At 31.0% G+C, this 15,232-nt stretch overlaps 1 protein-coding gene across 1 annotated transcript in view; it reads left to right on the plus strand.

The window, feature by feature from the left end:
• Positions 1 to 12,527, plus strand: part of LOC143252379 (hypoxia-inducible factor 1-alpha-like) — a 68,855-nt gene extending 56,328 nt beyond the window's left edge. The window contains 2 exon segments of the mRNA XM_076504387.1: positions 4,991 to 5,097; positions 8,627 to 12,527. Coding sequence (XP_076360502.1) covers positions 4,991 to 5,097; positions 8,627 to 8,818 — 299 coding nt within the window. The 3' untranslated portion in view covers positions 8,819 to 12,527.
• The last annotated feature ends 2,705 nt before the right edge of the window (positions 12,528 to 15,232 follow it).

The raw sequence follows: 15,232 nt of genomic DNA on the forward strand, positions 1-15,232 counted from the left end.
TTGAAACTTGACGTGTTCCATATTATTATTTTTGGAACAGTACTAGAAATAAAGTATTTGAGTTAATGAAGATGGTGTACTTGGTATTAGCAGAAGTATGAAATGCTCTGTTTTTTTTGTAGTAGAAATTACATGAAATTAATCTTTTTTTTGCAGCATTTTGCAATTGTAAAACCAAATTTTTATCACATTACAAGTTTTAATAAAATTAATGTAGTGAGCTAAGATTACTGCATAACACACATTTAAGTGTGTGTTTGTGTAACTGGAAGTTTTGGATGTATTTGTAGATGGGAGTTGATGGAATGAATTGAACTTTTAAATTGTACTTCAAAGAAAAGTGAGTTTTTGATGTAGTTTTAATGAATCATACACGAGTAGATGCAGTCAACTTGATAGATAAAATCATAAGTGTCAGCTTTAATAAAGCAATAATTCTTCAAGTTCATACAACCAATTGATGCTGAAAACAATTTGTAGAGAATGAAACATTCAGATAATGTATAATTAGTTTCTGTGGATTGTAGCAACTGATACTTCATGACTATGTCTGTCTAGAACAGTAATTTCTAACTGCTGGTCTGCAAGACAAATGTTAAAATATGTATTAAAATATAGTTACTGAAGTATTTTTTTCTACAATATAATATAAAATATTTTAAAAAGTTAATATTTTTCAAAGCTGTCTATGAAACTTTGGTATCAGAACTAATTGGTCCTCAGTTGGAAGAAAGTTGAACTTCCAATTTAGAACACAAATCGCTGTTCTTCCAACAAAACATTTAGTGCAAAATCACTATGGTTTGTATTCAGATGCAACCAATAGTCACTACAAATTTGTGTTTTGCTAAGACTGGAGGCAAGGTTGAATGTGTAATGGCAATTGTTTAAAAAACAAGATATAGATAGTAACAATAGAATTAAAATAAAGATATGAAAGTGATTTAGTCAATGTATGTCTGATGAGGCTTCAGATGAGATGTATAGATGTTAGCTGTTGAGTGACATTTTTGTACTGCTTATCATTTCTATCTTGACCTAAGCCTATAGGTTATCTTTTTTCTGAAAGGAAAAATTATGTTGATTAAAAAAAAAAAAATGGTGAAATAGCTGGATATGCCTGATACAAAAAAAAAAAAAAAAAAGTCTAGACATTCATAACATAACTCTTAGATAAGTCAAATGGAGCCTTGAAAAAGCTGTTTGTCTTAAAAAATGTCATGGAATGTCTGAATTTGTAAAACAGTTATTGCATATCATAACCTAGGTATTTATTCATGTGTAGACCCTTTTCACCCCATTTTTACAGTCACTTGCATCTTAGTGGTCATGGTTTACATATAATGAAAAACATGACTTAAATTAGGTATGAAGAACCTGTCAAGGATGAGGATTTATTTATGATAAGAAATCTCAAGAAATGTGTGTGTGTGTGTGTGTAAATATGAATGTTTCAAGATTTTTTTCTGTAAACTGTAGTTAATTACAAATAATGAATTTTAACTTATGATTGGATCCTGTGTATATTGTGCTATTGAATTTTGCAATGTATATTTAATATTATCAACCAGTTATATGGTATTTATATTCTTTCATTGGCTAATTAAAATTCCAGTTTTACTTGAAAATGAAAGTTCTAATATTATACACCAAGGGAAGAGAACCTCTCTCCCAGTCAGAAAATACAACTTGAAGGACAGATGTGTTAAAAGAAGTTTCAGACACAGATTTTTCTTGTGAATGTTATGTGAAAGTGTAACATTCACTACTTCTACTAGTAAAAATCTGGCTTTAAAGATGAAAATAACCTTAATTGAAAAAAAATACACAATGATATTGCATGTTCCCATTGAGAATCTTTGTGGCAAAAGTATGACAGTAATTATAGCTTGTTGCCAAAAATATATTTTTTGAGATAAAAATGACCTAATAGAATAAGGATATTCAATAGCATCCATTGCTTCTTAGATTTGTGTTGGATAAGAAGTAACATTTTAGTTTTTATTTATACAGTGTTAACAAAGATGTAAGGCCAGGCTTTAAATTATTTTTTCTGTAACCATAAATTGATTTTTAATGTTGGTAGGTAGGTAATTTTTTCTTAAATTGGTTAGCAAAAACACTTTTAGAAATGCCACTAGTTTCATTATGGCCTAAAATATAACACATTAAACCATAAATGCAATTAATATCAACATTTATATTTATGAAGAAAGTTACAGATATTTTAAATTATTTTGCATTGCCCAACATTTGCCAACAGTTTTAAGTTCTGTTTCATCTTATTCTCCAAGTAAATGTGCAAATACTTCCCTCCACTTGGATACTTTTCTAATTAGAATTAATTTATTCTGATTTTGTTCCTCGATCTGTGAGAACATTGTTCAGACTAAGATACATTGAATATATTGTATTTGCCATGTTGTTGATGTATGCTTGTCAATAGTGTTTCTCTACTATATTTAATGTGAATGGTCCTGGTGATACGATAAACCATTTGTTCAACCATTAATGCATTGGGTAGTCAGCATAGAGCTGTCCACTGGTAATCAGGTGAAGCCCTCCAACATCATCATGGGCTACGTGAATGTTTGAGAAAAAATATTTCAAACCATAATATGGCAATAAACAAATTATGAAGGTAGCAAATTTTATTTTATTGGTCAATATATTGGTGAAAATAGAGTTCCCAGGTCATAATATCAAACAAATCTTTCAGGTGGCCCAATTTCAGATGGTTGGTTGAGTTAAAACCAATATTTTTAAGCCTGTCTTGTTATCTAGTATTGGTGTTATTCAAGAATTGTTTTTAGGCAAATATTAAGATTTGCATTAACATAAGAATTAGACTAATAACTGCAGTAACAACTGCTAGCAGTTAGTTAAATATCTCTAAAGCTCAATTTTTTAATGTAAAATTAGGAATTGGATATAAGTTTTTGTTTTGTTTCGAAGCTTGTGTATGTGTGTTTATGTATAATAATGGCATATTTCAATAGCCTTAGTTATACTTAATATAATGTCATTAATATATTTATGATGATGATGTAGTATTATGGGATTTTGTATGAAAACATTTCATTGTTTTAGGGCTAGGCAATTATTGAAACTTGTTAAATAATCAGGGTGTAAAATGATTATTGTCGTGAGGTGGCTTAAAGAAAATTCTTTCTTACATGAGCTGGCAAAAAAACACATTAATAACCTGGTTTTGATACCCATTGTTAGAAGCACAAGATTAGCCCATTATTTAGCATTGTGCTTAACAACAATAAAAACATAAGGGAAATGTTTCCATTATTTGGATATCTGAAACAACCAAAAATCCTAATTTTGATATGTTTGTTTTTTTGAGTCTCAACCCTAGTTATTTAAGTTGAACTAACTTTATGATTCTTTATCATTTTCAATTTATTATTGGCAACTTTTGATTGCTGCATAATTGTACTAATTGAGAACTAATTTCAGTTTGTTGATTATTTTCATGATATGAATCTGTTTAATTGTAATTTGAATTGCAGGATAGATGGAATAATTGAAAACACTAAGATATTTTTTGTGGCATTAATCAGTTTAATCATAATTTCAGTTAACAATTATTTTACATAACACTAACCAATGTAATTGAGTTAGTTTCTGAGCTATGCATTGTTTGTGTATTTATATATGCATTCTATAAGGTTTAGATTTTATTAAAGATCTCACTCATGTAGCATATTATCAGTAAGGAGCCCCAGAGAATTATAGTTACCAGCCACAGGAGTGTTGGATTGTAAAGTTGCAGTTGTAAATATATGAATTTCCCATAATCAAAATACTAAATTATTGTACATCAAACACCAATTGAAAGATGTCGACAGTACTAAAACATGTTCAATTTGCACTGTTTATTTCAAGGCAAAGGTACTCCCACTAGTTATAAATCAACTATAAAAAGGTTGCCATGATTACTAAATATTCCTGTCATTTAGCAGTAATCAGTGAGAAGCTGGTAGCACAAAGAACAGAGCATCAGCAAGCAGGTGCTTGGCCAACATGAGTCAGTGATGTATCATAGCTCTCCTCATGCTCTTCATTGTTCAGTTTGTTTGTGTTTTATGTAAGAAGGATTTTCAATTTGAAATCATCCAAACAAATCTGTGATACTGTTAATAAGTACTTGTTATTCATTGAATTTGAAAAAACAAAGCCATACAATAAAGTGTGTGATCTGTATTACATAATTCATAAACTTGTCAGTAGTTTGCTTTATTTCATACAAGGTATGCATCTGTAAATCATAAAACCAGTTGAATACAAACTTTCTTCTTTAATTTAATAGTTAAATATCTAAGCTCGTACTTGATTTTTGTCATTTGATTGCTATCAATTTTCAATTCATTTGTCACTTTAATGTAAATTTGCATTATAGATTTTTAAACTGAAGTATTTTGTTAGGGTTACATTTTATCTTGCCTTGTTATAAGTTTCACACAGTCTGAGGTTACCAGGTAAAGCAGTTATTTTATTTGTAATTTTTTTTCATTAGAAGTTGTTTGATGCAAAAGGCCAATTTACGGGTATGATTATTAGTTCTTTAATTATTAAATAAATAATTCAAATTTCAAAGTAAATGTACTAACATTTTACTGTGGATTCCAGTGGTACGTAATTGTTTTTCTTATGTTCATTATTTAAATTCATACAAAACTTCCTGTTATCAGACAGTGTTTTATCTAACTTGCTATATTTCCACAGATCATTTATATACCAACTAATGATGTAAAGAAGAGTGTTAGCTTGAATATTGCCAAAACAGACTGTAAAGCATGTTTTACTCTCTGAACAGTTAACAAGCTTTGTGCCACTAATTGGTTTGTTTTATTTTGGTTATGCTGCAAAAAAAAAAGGTATAGTTGAATGGCAAAGACATTAACTCTTGCCATGCTAAAGTAATAATGTAGTTGATGAATGCTACCCTGGTCATAACTTGTACTTTGATTTGTTTTAGCAGGTGAAGGTCATATTACTCATGCTAGTGTACTTCTTAACTTGTTGGTGAGTGGAGAAGATGCCAGCCATGGATATATGTGTGCTAATACTAAAACTGATAGCAAGGTAATTCTTTGAGAAATATTGAATTTCAGTAGGTAAGGCTATCTTCAATAGGTGGTGTAAACAAATGAGTTACAAAATCAATTTCAATGGCTTCAACTTTTTGTTTACAGTAAGGTGGTACAAGAAAAAATGTATGAAAGTACTAGATGCTCAAGATGACTGAAACCGTTCAAACCTTTTACAAGAGTTGCAGCAACATTGGTTTATTTTCTAATTTGTAATTAAGTAGTTTGGGGTTTGTAATTTAAGTAATACAGCACAGTTCATCAAGGTAATTTTGTATCTGATGTTTTTGTTTTCTTGTATGTTACTAGTACAGTTTATGGTTAATTTATTTCCTTACTACCTTTATTATACTCATAATTTTGCAAGAGCTATCAAACACAGCTGAGTAACTACAGTTGTTAATTTCCACTATATCAACATCTGAATGTGTAACTTAACTTTTACCTTAAGTTGTTTTTAGTATTATGATAGTGTGGCATGTAATGCTTTTGGAAAGTCTAGGAAATCATATATACAAGTAAAGTAAAGAATGACGTTACTTTGTTGACATTCCTTTTAAATAACATTTATATTCCTCCTGTAAAAGTTAGGATATATAAGAACAGAGGATATAATGATTGACTTAAATTGTACAGTTACCTGTCAGTCAGCTTGCAGTGAAAAAAATATAGGTAAAACATTGCATCGTTCACTTTAGGTATAATTTCACAATATTATGAGAGTTTTTATGATAAAAGTTTCAATTTTTGTACTGTTTGCCTTTTTGAGATGAGCAACAGAGAAGAATACTCTAGAGCTATTAACACTGTCCTAACTGTGATGGGCTATTCAGGTGTAGAGTGCACACCCACACATAAAATTGCATAATAAGTAAAAATAATTGTTTCAACAGTTTTGAACTTAATATTATATTGTTTTGTGACATTTATTTATAGTAATTCTAAAATAAAAAAGAAACAAATGTCCAGGCTTTAATTTCTGTGTTGCTTCAAGGAAGTCATGACCATAACAGTGCACTCCATGGTTTTGTTTTAGAATTTTTCTGCCCATTCAGTATGTAGTTATGTATATGCTGTCCTTCTCTTCTCTGGTTTTATTACTTAAGTTAGTCATTTCTTGCCTTTTTAAGATATTTCAGCATGTGATCTGAAACCTACTCATGGAGTTATTTTTAAAAAACAAACAGTTGGACGTACCTTATAAACTAGTTACATTGTGTTAGATGGAAGAGTATTCTGACAAGACAATTCCTTATTCCTGTATGTGGTGAGGGGACCTCCCAGGGAAAGTTCTTCTCTTTCAGTTTATTTCATCTGGGATCTAAACATCCACCCAATACTTTTCAATACTGGTTCTTCTACTTATTTTCATGCATCTAGTCAGTCCTTTACTGTTATTGATCTCTCAATTTCTTTCCCTTCACTATTCTCCCATTTTTCATGGAGGGTTGACAATAATCCACAAGGCAGTGATCATTTTCCTATAATCTTGAGAGAGATTGGCCGTGGTCGATGCCACTCGGCCCGTGTGCTCCGGTGGAAGCTGGATCAGGCAAACTGATCCTCTTTCACTGCTCTCGCAGAACTTGATCTTGCCATCATCTGTAAGCCATCAGTAGACGACTGTGTGGCAGTAGTAACTGACTGTATTATACAAACAGCTGCTTAATGTATTCCTAAAACCTCAACATGTTTTCCACTATATCCTCATTCGTGGTGGACTCCTACCTGCCATATGACATGGAAAACTCAAAAACAGGCCTGGGATACTTTTTATAGATATCTCACACTCTTGAACCACATTACTTTCCAGCAGGCCTGTGTACATGCTATGTGGGTAAGACATCAAAGCCAGAAGGAATCTTGGATTAAGTTCACAACCAGCATATCTCCTACCACTAGTTCCAAAGTCATGTGAGACAAGATTCGAAAGTCTAGTGTGCAAATATATTTCTGTCCCCCTCTCGATCTTGCTTTCTGATGACCAGGAAGTAGCTGATGTCTGGAGTATCGTGAATACTCTAGATGAAAGTTTTTGCTGGGTATATAGCACTCCTGCTTCTTCCTTCACCTTCTCAGCCATCAAGATTTGGGCAGATTTGACTCAAAACATCAATCAGAGAAGCCTATCTCAAACAACATCTTGTATCAATATTCTTTAACATTGAGAAGGCTTATGATACAACCTAGAGGTTTGGCATTTTGTGAGACCTCCACATATATGGGTTGCATGGCCATTTGCCCATTTTTATTAATTTTTAATGGACAGGAGGTTCCAAATTCATTTGGTGTTCAACACTTTCCCATTTTTTTCTACAGGAACTTGGAGTCTGTCCTTCAGGGCTATATTTTGAGTGTCACATGAAAGTAGGGAAGAAAACTTGTGTCCAGATTCCAAAAAATGTTTGCAGTTATTATTATTATTACAATTAAAGAGCTTTTGTTACATGCGAAAGCTTTAAAAATTGACTAAATGGTCAGAAATTTTGAACTTGTTTTCAGTCTCGCAAGTTTCTGATCACTTTGCATTGATCCATAGTATCCAACCATATATAACAATTTGTGATGGATCCCTCAGTATTATATACATTTAAAATTTTTCTTGTTTAGCATAAATAATTAAGCAAGAAACTTTCTCCTAAAACTTCTAAAAATTGTTTTATTTTAGTTAAATTTATGAAGTAGTAAGATATGTCTCTCAATGCAAGCAATAAATTCTGTCTAGCCAGTGTCACAAAATAATAATAATAAAAAAAAAGGTAATGAATTTTTTAGTTGTACTAAATGACCTAAAACATAATTTGCTGTTATGTCATCATGTCCCTTTATTAGTCAAAATTTGCCAAAGATTGTCACAGTGCATACAAATTCCAGCATACATCAGTTTGCTTTAGAATTTACAAAAAAGAAAAGAAAGAAGCCTAGTAAGATATGCAGAGGTTTATGCATCAACATACAAATTATGTCAGATATGCCTTTTATGATGATAATTTTGTAAACAGTCATTCAGTAATTTTCATATATGGATCTGATTTGTACAGATATTGTCTTAATATTTCATGAAATGACCAGTTTGTAGTGAACTGGTCTATTCTTCAAAATTATGAACATTTGTTTGTAGTATCTATTGAAATATTTCATGAGGTATATCCAGTTTATATGTTAACTGATCATTTTGGTTACTGAAATACAAGTTACCATAGCAAAAGTTCAAAGTTCACAATCATCTTATCAGTAAAAAATATCAATATTTTGTGCCCAAAGATGACTTAAAAACTATTCTTGGTCTTTATGAAACAAAGTTTTGTTTGATATTCTTATCATTGTATATAGTAAGCTTATTCTGAGTTTTATGCACTGTTACATTTTACATTTTGAAATTCATAAAATCCTAGAGTTGAAGAACTGTCAATAGTGGAGAAATCTATTTCTCTAAGATGAATGAAAATATGTTTATTTTTTAAGGCTACTTAACATTTGTAGAATATTAGACTAACTTTTTGAAACCTTTTTTTTCCCAACAGTCCTCTCCACAGTCCCTCAAATGTTACTGTGTGGAAGTCAACCACTTCCCCATGCTTCTCTTTCCGCACTTCTTGATCCAGAAGGCTCGGCCATTCCATCTTTGGCTGACATTACCCATCATGATGCTGAAGTTAATGCTCCCATTCAATCAGCCAGTTTATTGCATGGGGAAGAACTGTTGCATGCACTAGACCAGACTGTGAAGGATGTAGCTTCTCTGGTATAGCTCAGACTATCCTGAGAGAAATGATTGATAATACATGTCAATTTTCACAGACTGATAGTACACTTCTGTATTCACCCATTAATATCTGCTGCCCAGTAAAAAAATTTCTTTTTAACTTTGTGCTGAATGTTCAATGTTGATATGTCATCAGATTTTTTTTTCTGTTCTTTATAAGGGTTGCTGAACTATTCTCTGCATCTGTTGCAGGCTTTATTTTTTTGTCACTTGGTAGAACATTTTACGATGCTGAAAATCATTAAGTTATGTTATAAAGAGGAACTTGTTTGTAAAAAAAGAAAAGTTATTATAATAAAAATGAAAGAATATGCCTTATTGTTACCAAAATAACATGAACAGTACTTTGGTTTTTAGTTAGACTAAAGAAATGAAAATATTTGGTTGAGCATGTATTTAATAAATAAATAGTAAATAGAATAAGACATTTTAGATTTAAACATTATAAGAATACTCACATAAATTCAGTACTTTTAAGATCTTCAATATTTTTCTGGAAAATGTTTTAGTATTTGTTACCTTCAGTTTCTGTGAATTTTATCAGTGTATTAGAGTATTCTTAGATACTAATCATTAAAATATAAGAAATCTGTGCAAAGTGGGTTCTTTAACCAGAGAACTGACATAATGATTTGGAACTAGTTAAAAACAAATATATAATGAGCTTTCTAAATTACTTTTCCTCAGATATTTTATCAAGAATGGTATCTTGAAGCTTGTAAGAACCTGTGAAAAAGAACATGGCCACATAAATTGTATATTTAAGTGGGACCATTAAGCTAACCAATAATTAATACATCTAGAAGAGTAATTTTAAGAAAGATAATATTGGTATTCCAGTACACATGATAATATGGTGATTTCTGTTAAATGGTTACAAGTGATTAAATACAATATTTGTTGCCCTTTGAACTTTAACCCTAACTTAATAGATAGAATCAACTAAATACCCCTAAGCATCTGCATTTTTGTGAAGCACAATAACATAACTATCAAGGTTTAGTTCAGGAAATAAATGTTTCAATAGTTTTAGGGTTATTTCAAAAATTAGAACTTGAAGAGTAAGTGATATGTTGGTTTAATTGACCACCAGCTAAAGAATAAAATTTAGTCATTAAATTGCTGTTAGTACCCAGTATCACTGTGATCTGTGGATTAGGTGAAATGTAACATTCTCTTTTAGTTTTTATTAAATGAGCAAATAGCTTACATTATGATAAATCTGTCAGTTTTAAATGTCCTGGATATCAAAGTTGAATACTACTGAAATTGTTTAGTGTGTTATGTTGTAACTCTATACTTTTTTCTTTCAGAATAACAAAGTTTTAACATAGCTTCCTTAGGTACAGTGTTTATAATGGTGAAGTATTATTTTATTGTGTCATGATGATTTTCATAATATTTATTTAGTTCTTGTCTCTTGGTGGCATTGTTACACATTATAACCCTCCCACTGAAACCTAGTACTTTTCGTACATCATTCTGTCAAAGCCTTTGTTTCCACTTGATAATATGAATACTAAGTACATGTTAAGTTTATGGAATAGTTAATGAAAGAAGTAAATTTGTTTTTTCTTTTAATTACTATATTGAAAAGTAGTGATGTGTTTGTACAAATATAAAATTTAAGGTTCATTTCAGTATTAAATGTATAAGTTTTTTGTAAAAAAATTTTTTTTTAAATTGTTTATTATTGTATGATAAAGATCTTGGCTTTTAGACTTGGGTGAGGCACTTTTGTACAGTCTGATGATGATGATGTAATTGCATTGTTTTCTATCAAAACACTGTACATATGAAAAGATGAAAGCAATACAGAAAATGAGAAGACTAAATAAATAAAAATTATTTTTAAACGTTTCTTCATGGTCGTTCAACACTCTTTACAATAACAGGATCTACAAGGTGTTGGTATTTCTTTTGTGCGACCAAATTTCAGCTTTAGCAGATACATCTGAAATGTTTCCACAAAAGTTCAAACATTTTCATTTTTTTTTTTTAAGGTTTGTTTGTTTTTTTTCTATAAATTCATCTTCACCTTTTATGTTTATAAGTAACACTTTGTACCTTAAAATGTATCTTGAATAAAAGTAGTAACTCCTTAAATTCTTTATAGTAAACTTTATTTGAGCTGTTTAGGAAGTGAATTAGTTAGTTGGATTTTTAATTGTTGTTACACCATTATCTTAAAACAAGTTTCTCTGCTTTTAAATAAAGTTTAGAAGTAGGATATTTATGAAAAAGAAGACACTGGGTGAGGTTTCTGGTTTACAAGTTCCTAAGAAATTTATAATGATAGATATGGCACAATTTTCATTATGAAAAGGTTGTGCATTGAACCTGGTGAAATAGTTTGTATGCTGAACTTCAAAGTTAGTATTTTCTGTATAAATAACATTTTTTTAAAAAGCAATGGATAATTTTTTTTATACTGTGTTGGCAAAGTGGAAAAAGATAATTAGTTTTTGTTTTGTTTTAAAGACAGCAGTATCTAAAGTTCAGTTTAAAGGTGAACAGCTTTTGTTCTTTTTTTTTTTCCTTCTCAACAGAAAATGTATGTGTGGTTTTTTCTTTCAAGGAAAGGTGGTGAGGTTCACAACAATTTCTTCTTACTGCATATGATTTTAAAGTTTTTACCTAGAGAATGACAGTGAAGAAATTTTTGTTTGGAGCTAGAAAATAGTGAAACAGTTAATAACACACTTTTATAATTTACCATCAGGAATGGTAACTGTTTTAAAGCCTTACCCCTGATTAGCCATGAAGATAAAGTGTAGAATAATAAAGGAATTGTTGAAGTACTTGTAAGTTTCTTATTGATAAATACTAGTTATTTGCGAGATATTTGGTCAGAATAAAGTTATAATAAAGAAATTAAAACGTGCTGAAAGTGTGCATTCTCAAAAACTGCATTCTAATTGTTACAGGATGTTAATTATAGCTCAGAGCTCAATATTAAGAAGCTTCAATTACAAGCTGAGCCTGTTTTTGAACTCCTGAGCTCTTTTTGCTAATATATCTTGTGTCATTCTGTTACTGATGCAATGTTTTTTCTGGTAATGCTGCTAATACCCTGTTGACGATAACTTGTTTTAAACAATTGAGGCTAATAATTCTTATGTTCTTATTAACTCTGAAACAATATTTTACAAATATCATAGGTAAAGAAGTATGTATCCATATCAAGCTAAATGTTTTTGTAAGTGATTTTTAATGCCTAAAGTGAGATAAAAATGTTAAATATATATTGAAAAAATAAAAAATATGAACATGAATATGAGGGTGTTCCTAACCAGTTGTTTGTTATGTGTGTAGGTTTTGTTGGCTTTTGTTGTTTTAGATTTATTTTTTACATTTGTGTCACATAACACAATTCAAAGGAAATCTTTTAGATGTTTTTTTTACAGAGGTTAAAGTTTTAAAGAAGTTCTGTAACAAAAGATGCACTTGAAGAAATTAAGCTGCAGATGATATGTATTTCACTGCCAATTTAATCTTTGTAAAACTCGTAAGCATCCCATAAGTTTTGTTATGTGATATGTGCAGGTCATCCACATTAAGGGTACTGTTCCCCCTTTTTTTGGCTGATCTTTGCCAGCTAGTGAAGTAGTGTAGTCCCCAGTATATTTTAATATCAAATAAACAGTTAACCAAATAAATTTCGTTTCACTCATTTAAAACATTACTTTTTTAATAACAGAAGATGAAAAAATACACTTATCATAGAGCATGGACACATTTTAATTTTACCTTATGAATGTTATAAAGAACACTGAAATATATAAGAAGTTGCCAAATATAAATAGCATCAACCACAAAAATATATATATTAGGACATTAAAGGAAAACGACCTTGGACATTTATTAACATGTATATCTAGTTGAAATAAATACTAGTTTATAAATGTGATTATTACAGTTTTACAGCATCCGCAGGTACTGAGTCGAGCACGACGGCCAGAATATATGGGACTAGGATAAAGTACTCTGTTGAATACCGCACATAAAAAATATCTGAAATTATCTCACCATGTATTATAACACTAATTATTGAGAAAGAGTACCGAGATTAGAGTAACGTAGATAACTGTGCTGATCATACATCGTAGGTGTAAAAACGACGCTGACATAGAACAACGTACTGTTCTTTTAATAATTAACAAACTCCAGGTAACATAATATTGTGGTATGTATATTGCAAGGATTGTTTATTACGAAAGAATAACCTGCTTGTAGGCCGTACGCTTCTAATATATCCACAAAGTTTACCAGAGCGAGTCCATCATTTTTAGAAAAAGAAAAACATTAAATTATGTTTTTATGAGGTACCTTTATTATAGTGTTTCTTATTTAACAACAACCCCTGAGAATAATTGATAAAGATATTATATAGATGCTTAATAACAGGAAGGTTTCCAGTTGTTTTTCATTGGGGGAGTAAATAGTAATATCTAATTCTGCGATAATGATTAACTGCATTTAATTGGTGGCCCTGGTTTATCAACTACGACTATCGGTAAAGGACAAAAACAATCTGACACAAGCGCTTCTTGTAAGTGGCCTGGCATGGCCAAGCGCGTAAGGCGCGCGACTCGTAATCCGAGGTTCGCGCCAAACATGCTCGCCCTCCCAGCCGGGGGGCGTTATAATGTTACGGTCAATCCCACTATTCGTTGGTAAAAGAGTAGCCCAAGAGTTGGCGGTGGGTGGTGATGACTAGCTGCCTTCCCTCTAGTCTTGCACTGCAAAATTAGGGACGGCTAGCACAGATAGCCCTCGAGTAGCTTTGTGCGAAATTCCAAAAACCAAAACCAAGCTTCTTGTAAGAAAGGAATGAAAAACCAGGAGGACATCAACTTATTAAAAAGGGGGAACTGATTGCTGAAAATTTAGATGTTAAAGAGAAGTTGATGGAATGTTATTTAGCTTTGATAGGAACTTTTAAAATGTGTTTATATATATATATAAATGTAAGAGTTTTAAAAAAAATCGTTTACAAATCTAACATAACACACCACTTAAACCACCAATGGCTGATATGTTTTGAATTATTTCTGAAGTACTTGGTGTAAAGATATCATCATATTAACATGAGTATTTGAAAAAAATCTTTTTTTTTTCCTTTTATACGATTTGTTTAAAAAAAAAGTACTAAACAGCAACTATTTCTCATTAAGTCATTCGTGGGTCCTCCAGTGACTCGACGGTAAGTCTGAGGGCTTAATGTGTTGAAAATCATTTTTTTGTAAAGATAATCGTTTACGTAACTTTGCGCTTTAGAATGAACCTTCACAAATACTTCTAATTAATGTTACTTGATAATAGTAAGATATATTATTTTCCCCAAAACAAGTACAGTGTTGAGTACGTTATATCAAAACAATTCTACAGATAGCCCTCAAGTAGCTTTGTGCGAAATTCCAAACATCAAAACAATTCTGATTATACAAATCAGCCAGTTACAGTCGATGTAAAGTAAACATGGAAAGTATCAGAACTACGTTTTGTCGATTTTTATTCTTGTTAACAGAGTGATGCCACACAAAATTTATAGCTTTGGGTCTGAAACAGCCCTCTCCGACGCAAAATATTCATACATTCAGATCATAAAGATGTGTTCATGTCGGTGATTTATAATTTTCAAGACGGTTATAGCTCTTGTACTTGATTATAAAAACTTATGAATGAAAAGGAAAAAAAATATATCAAATTTATTATATCTGCCATACCCAGTCCTATAGTTACTGTAACTGCTTTAGAAAACAAAAGGATACCTACAAGAAATCGTACCAAAGATGTGGTAAGCAAAATGTGATATAACAGGGTAGAATCCATGAACACAAAGGTTGATGGCACTTCCACGTGTTCCAGACAACAGTACGTAACATAATTTAAACATCGCATGCGTCAAGCAGCTGGAGAATAGAATGAACATTCACTGTTCCATATCGTCTGTGAATCGAAATATTAAGCGAGTGCTGAGAAACTGTCGTCCTAATATGTTAGATAGCTTATGAAAAGCATGCAAGGAAAATGGACGTACTTCAAGCATAAAAGTATTCAGACAGAATCTTTTGCAAAGGAAATTACTTTAAAGATGTGCGGTCGTCGTATAGACGTAGTGATACTGTAATGACGTTGTGAGGCTCCAAAATCGTCGTAATATAACGTACTCATCTTTTGTAATCAACACGTTCACAGACTAACTTCTAGTAGGTTATTTAGTTCAATTATTGAGTAGTATAGTTCTCCATTAAATAAAAATGCTATATTCATTCATTAATTTACTTTTATATTCAATTAGAATGTAATTAGTCCACACTAAAACTATTTATTAGATACAAACATATCTGTATTGTACCTT

This window comes from Tachypleus tridentatus, chromosome 6 (assembly GCF_004210375.1).
Source record: "Tachypleus tridentatus isolate NWPU-2018 chromosome 6, ASM421037v1, whole genome shotgun sequence".
Classification (NCBI taxonomy): Eukaryota; Metazoa; Arthropoda; class Merostomata; order Xiphosura; family Limulidae; genus Tachypleus; species Tachypleus tridentatus.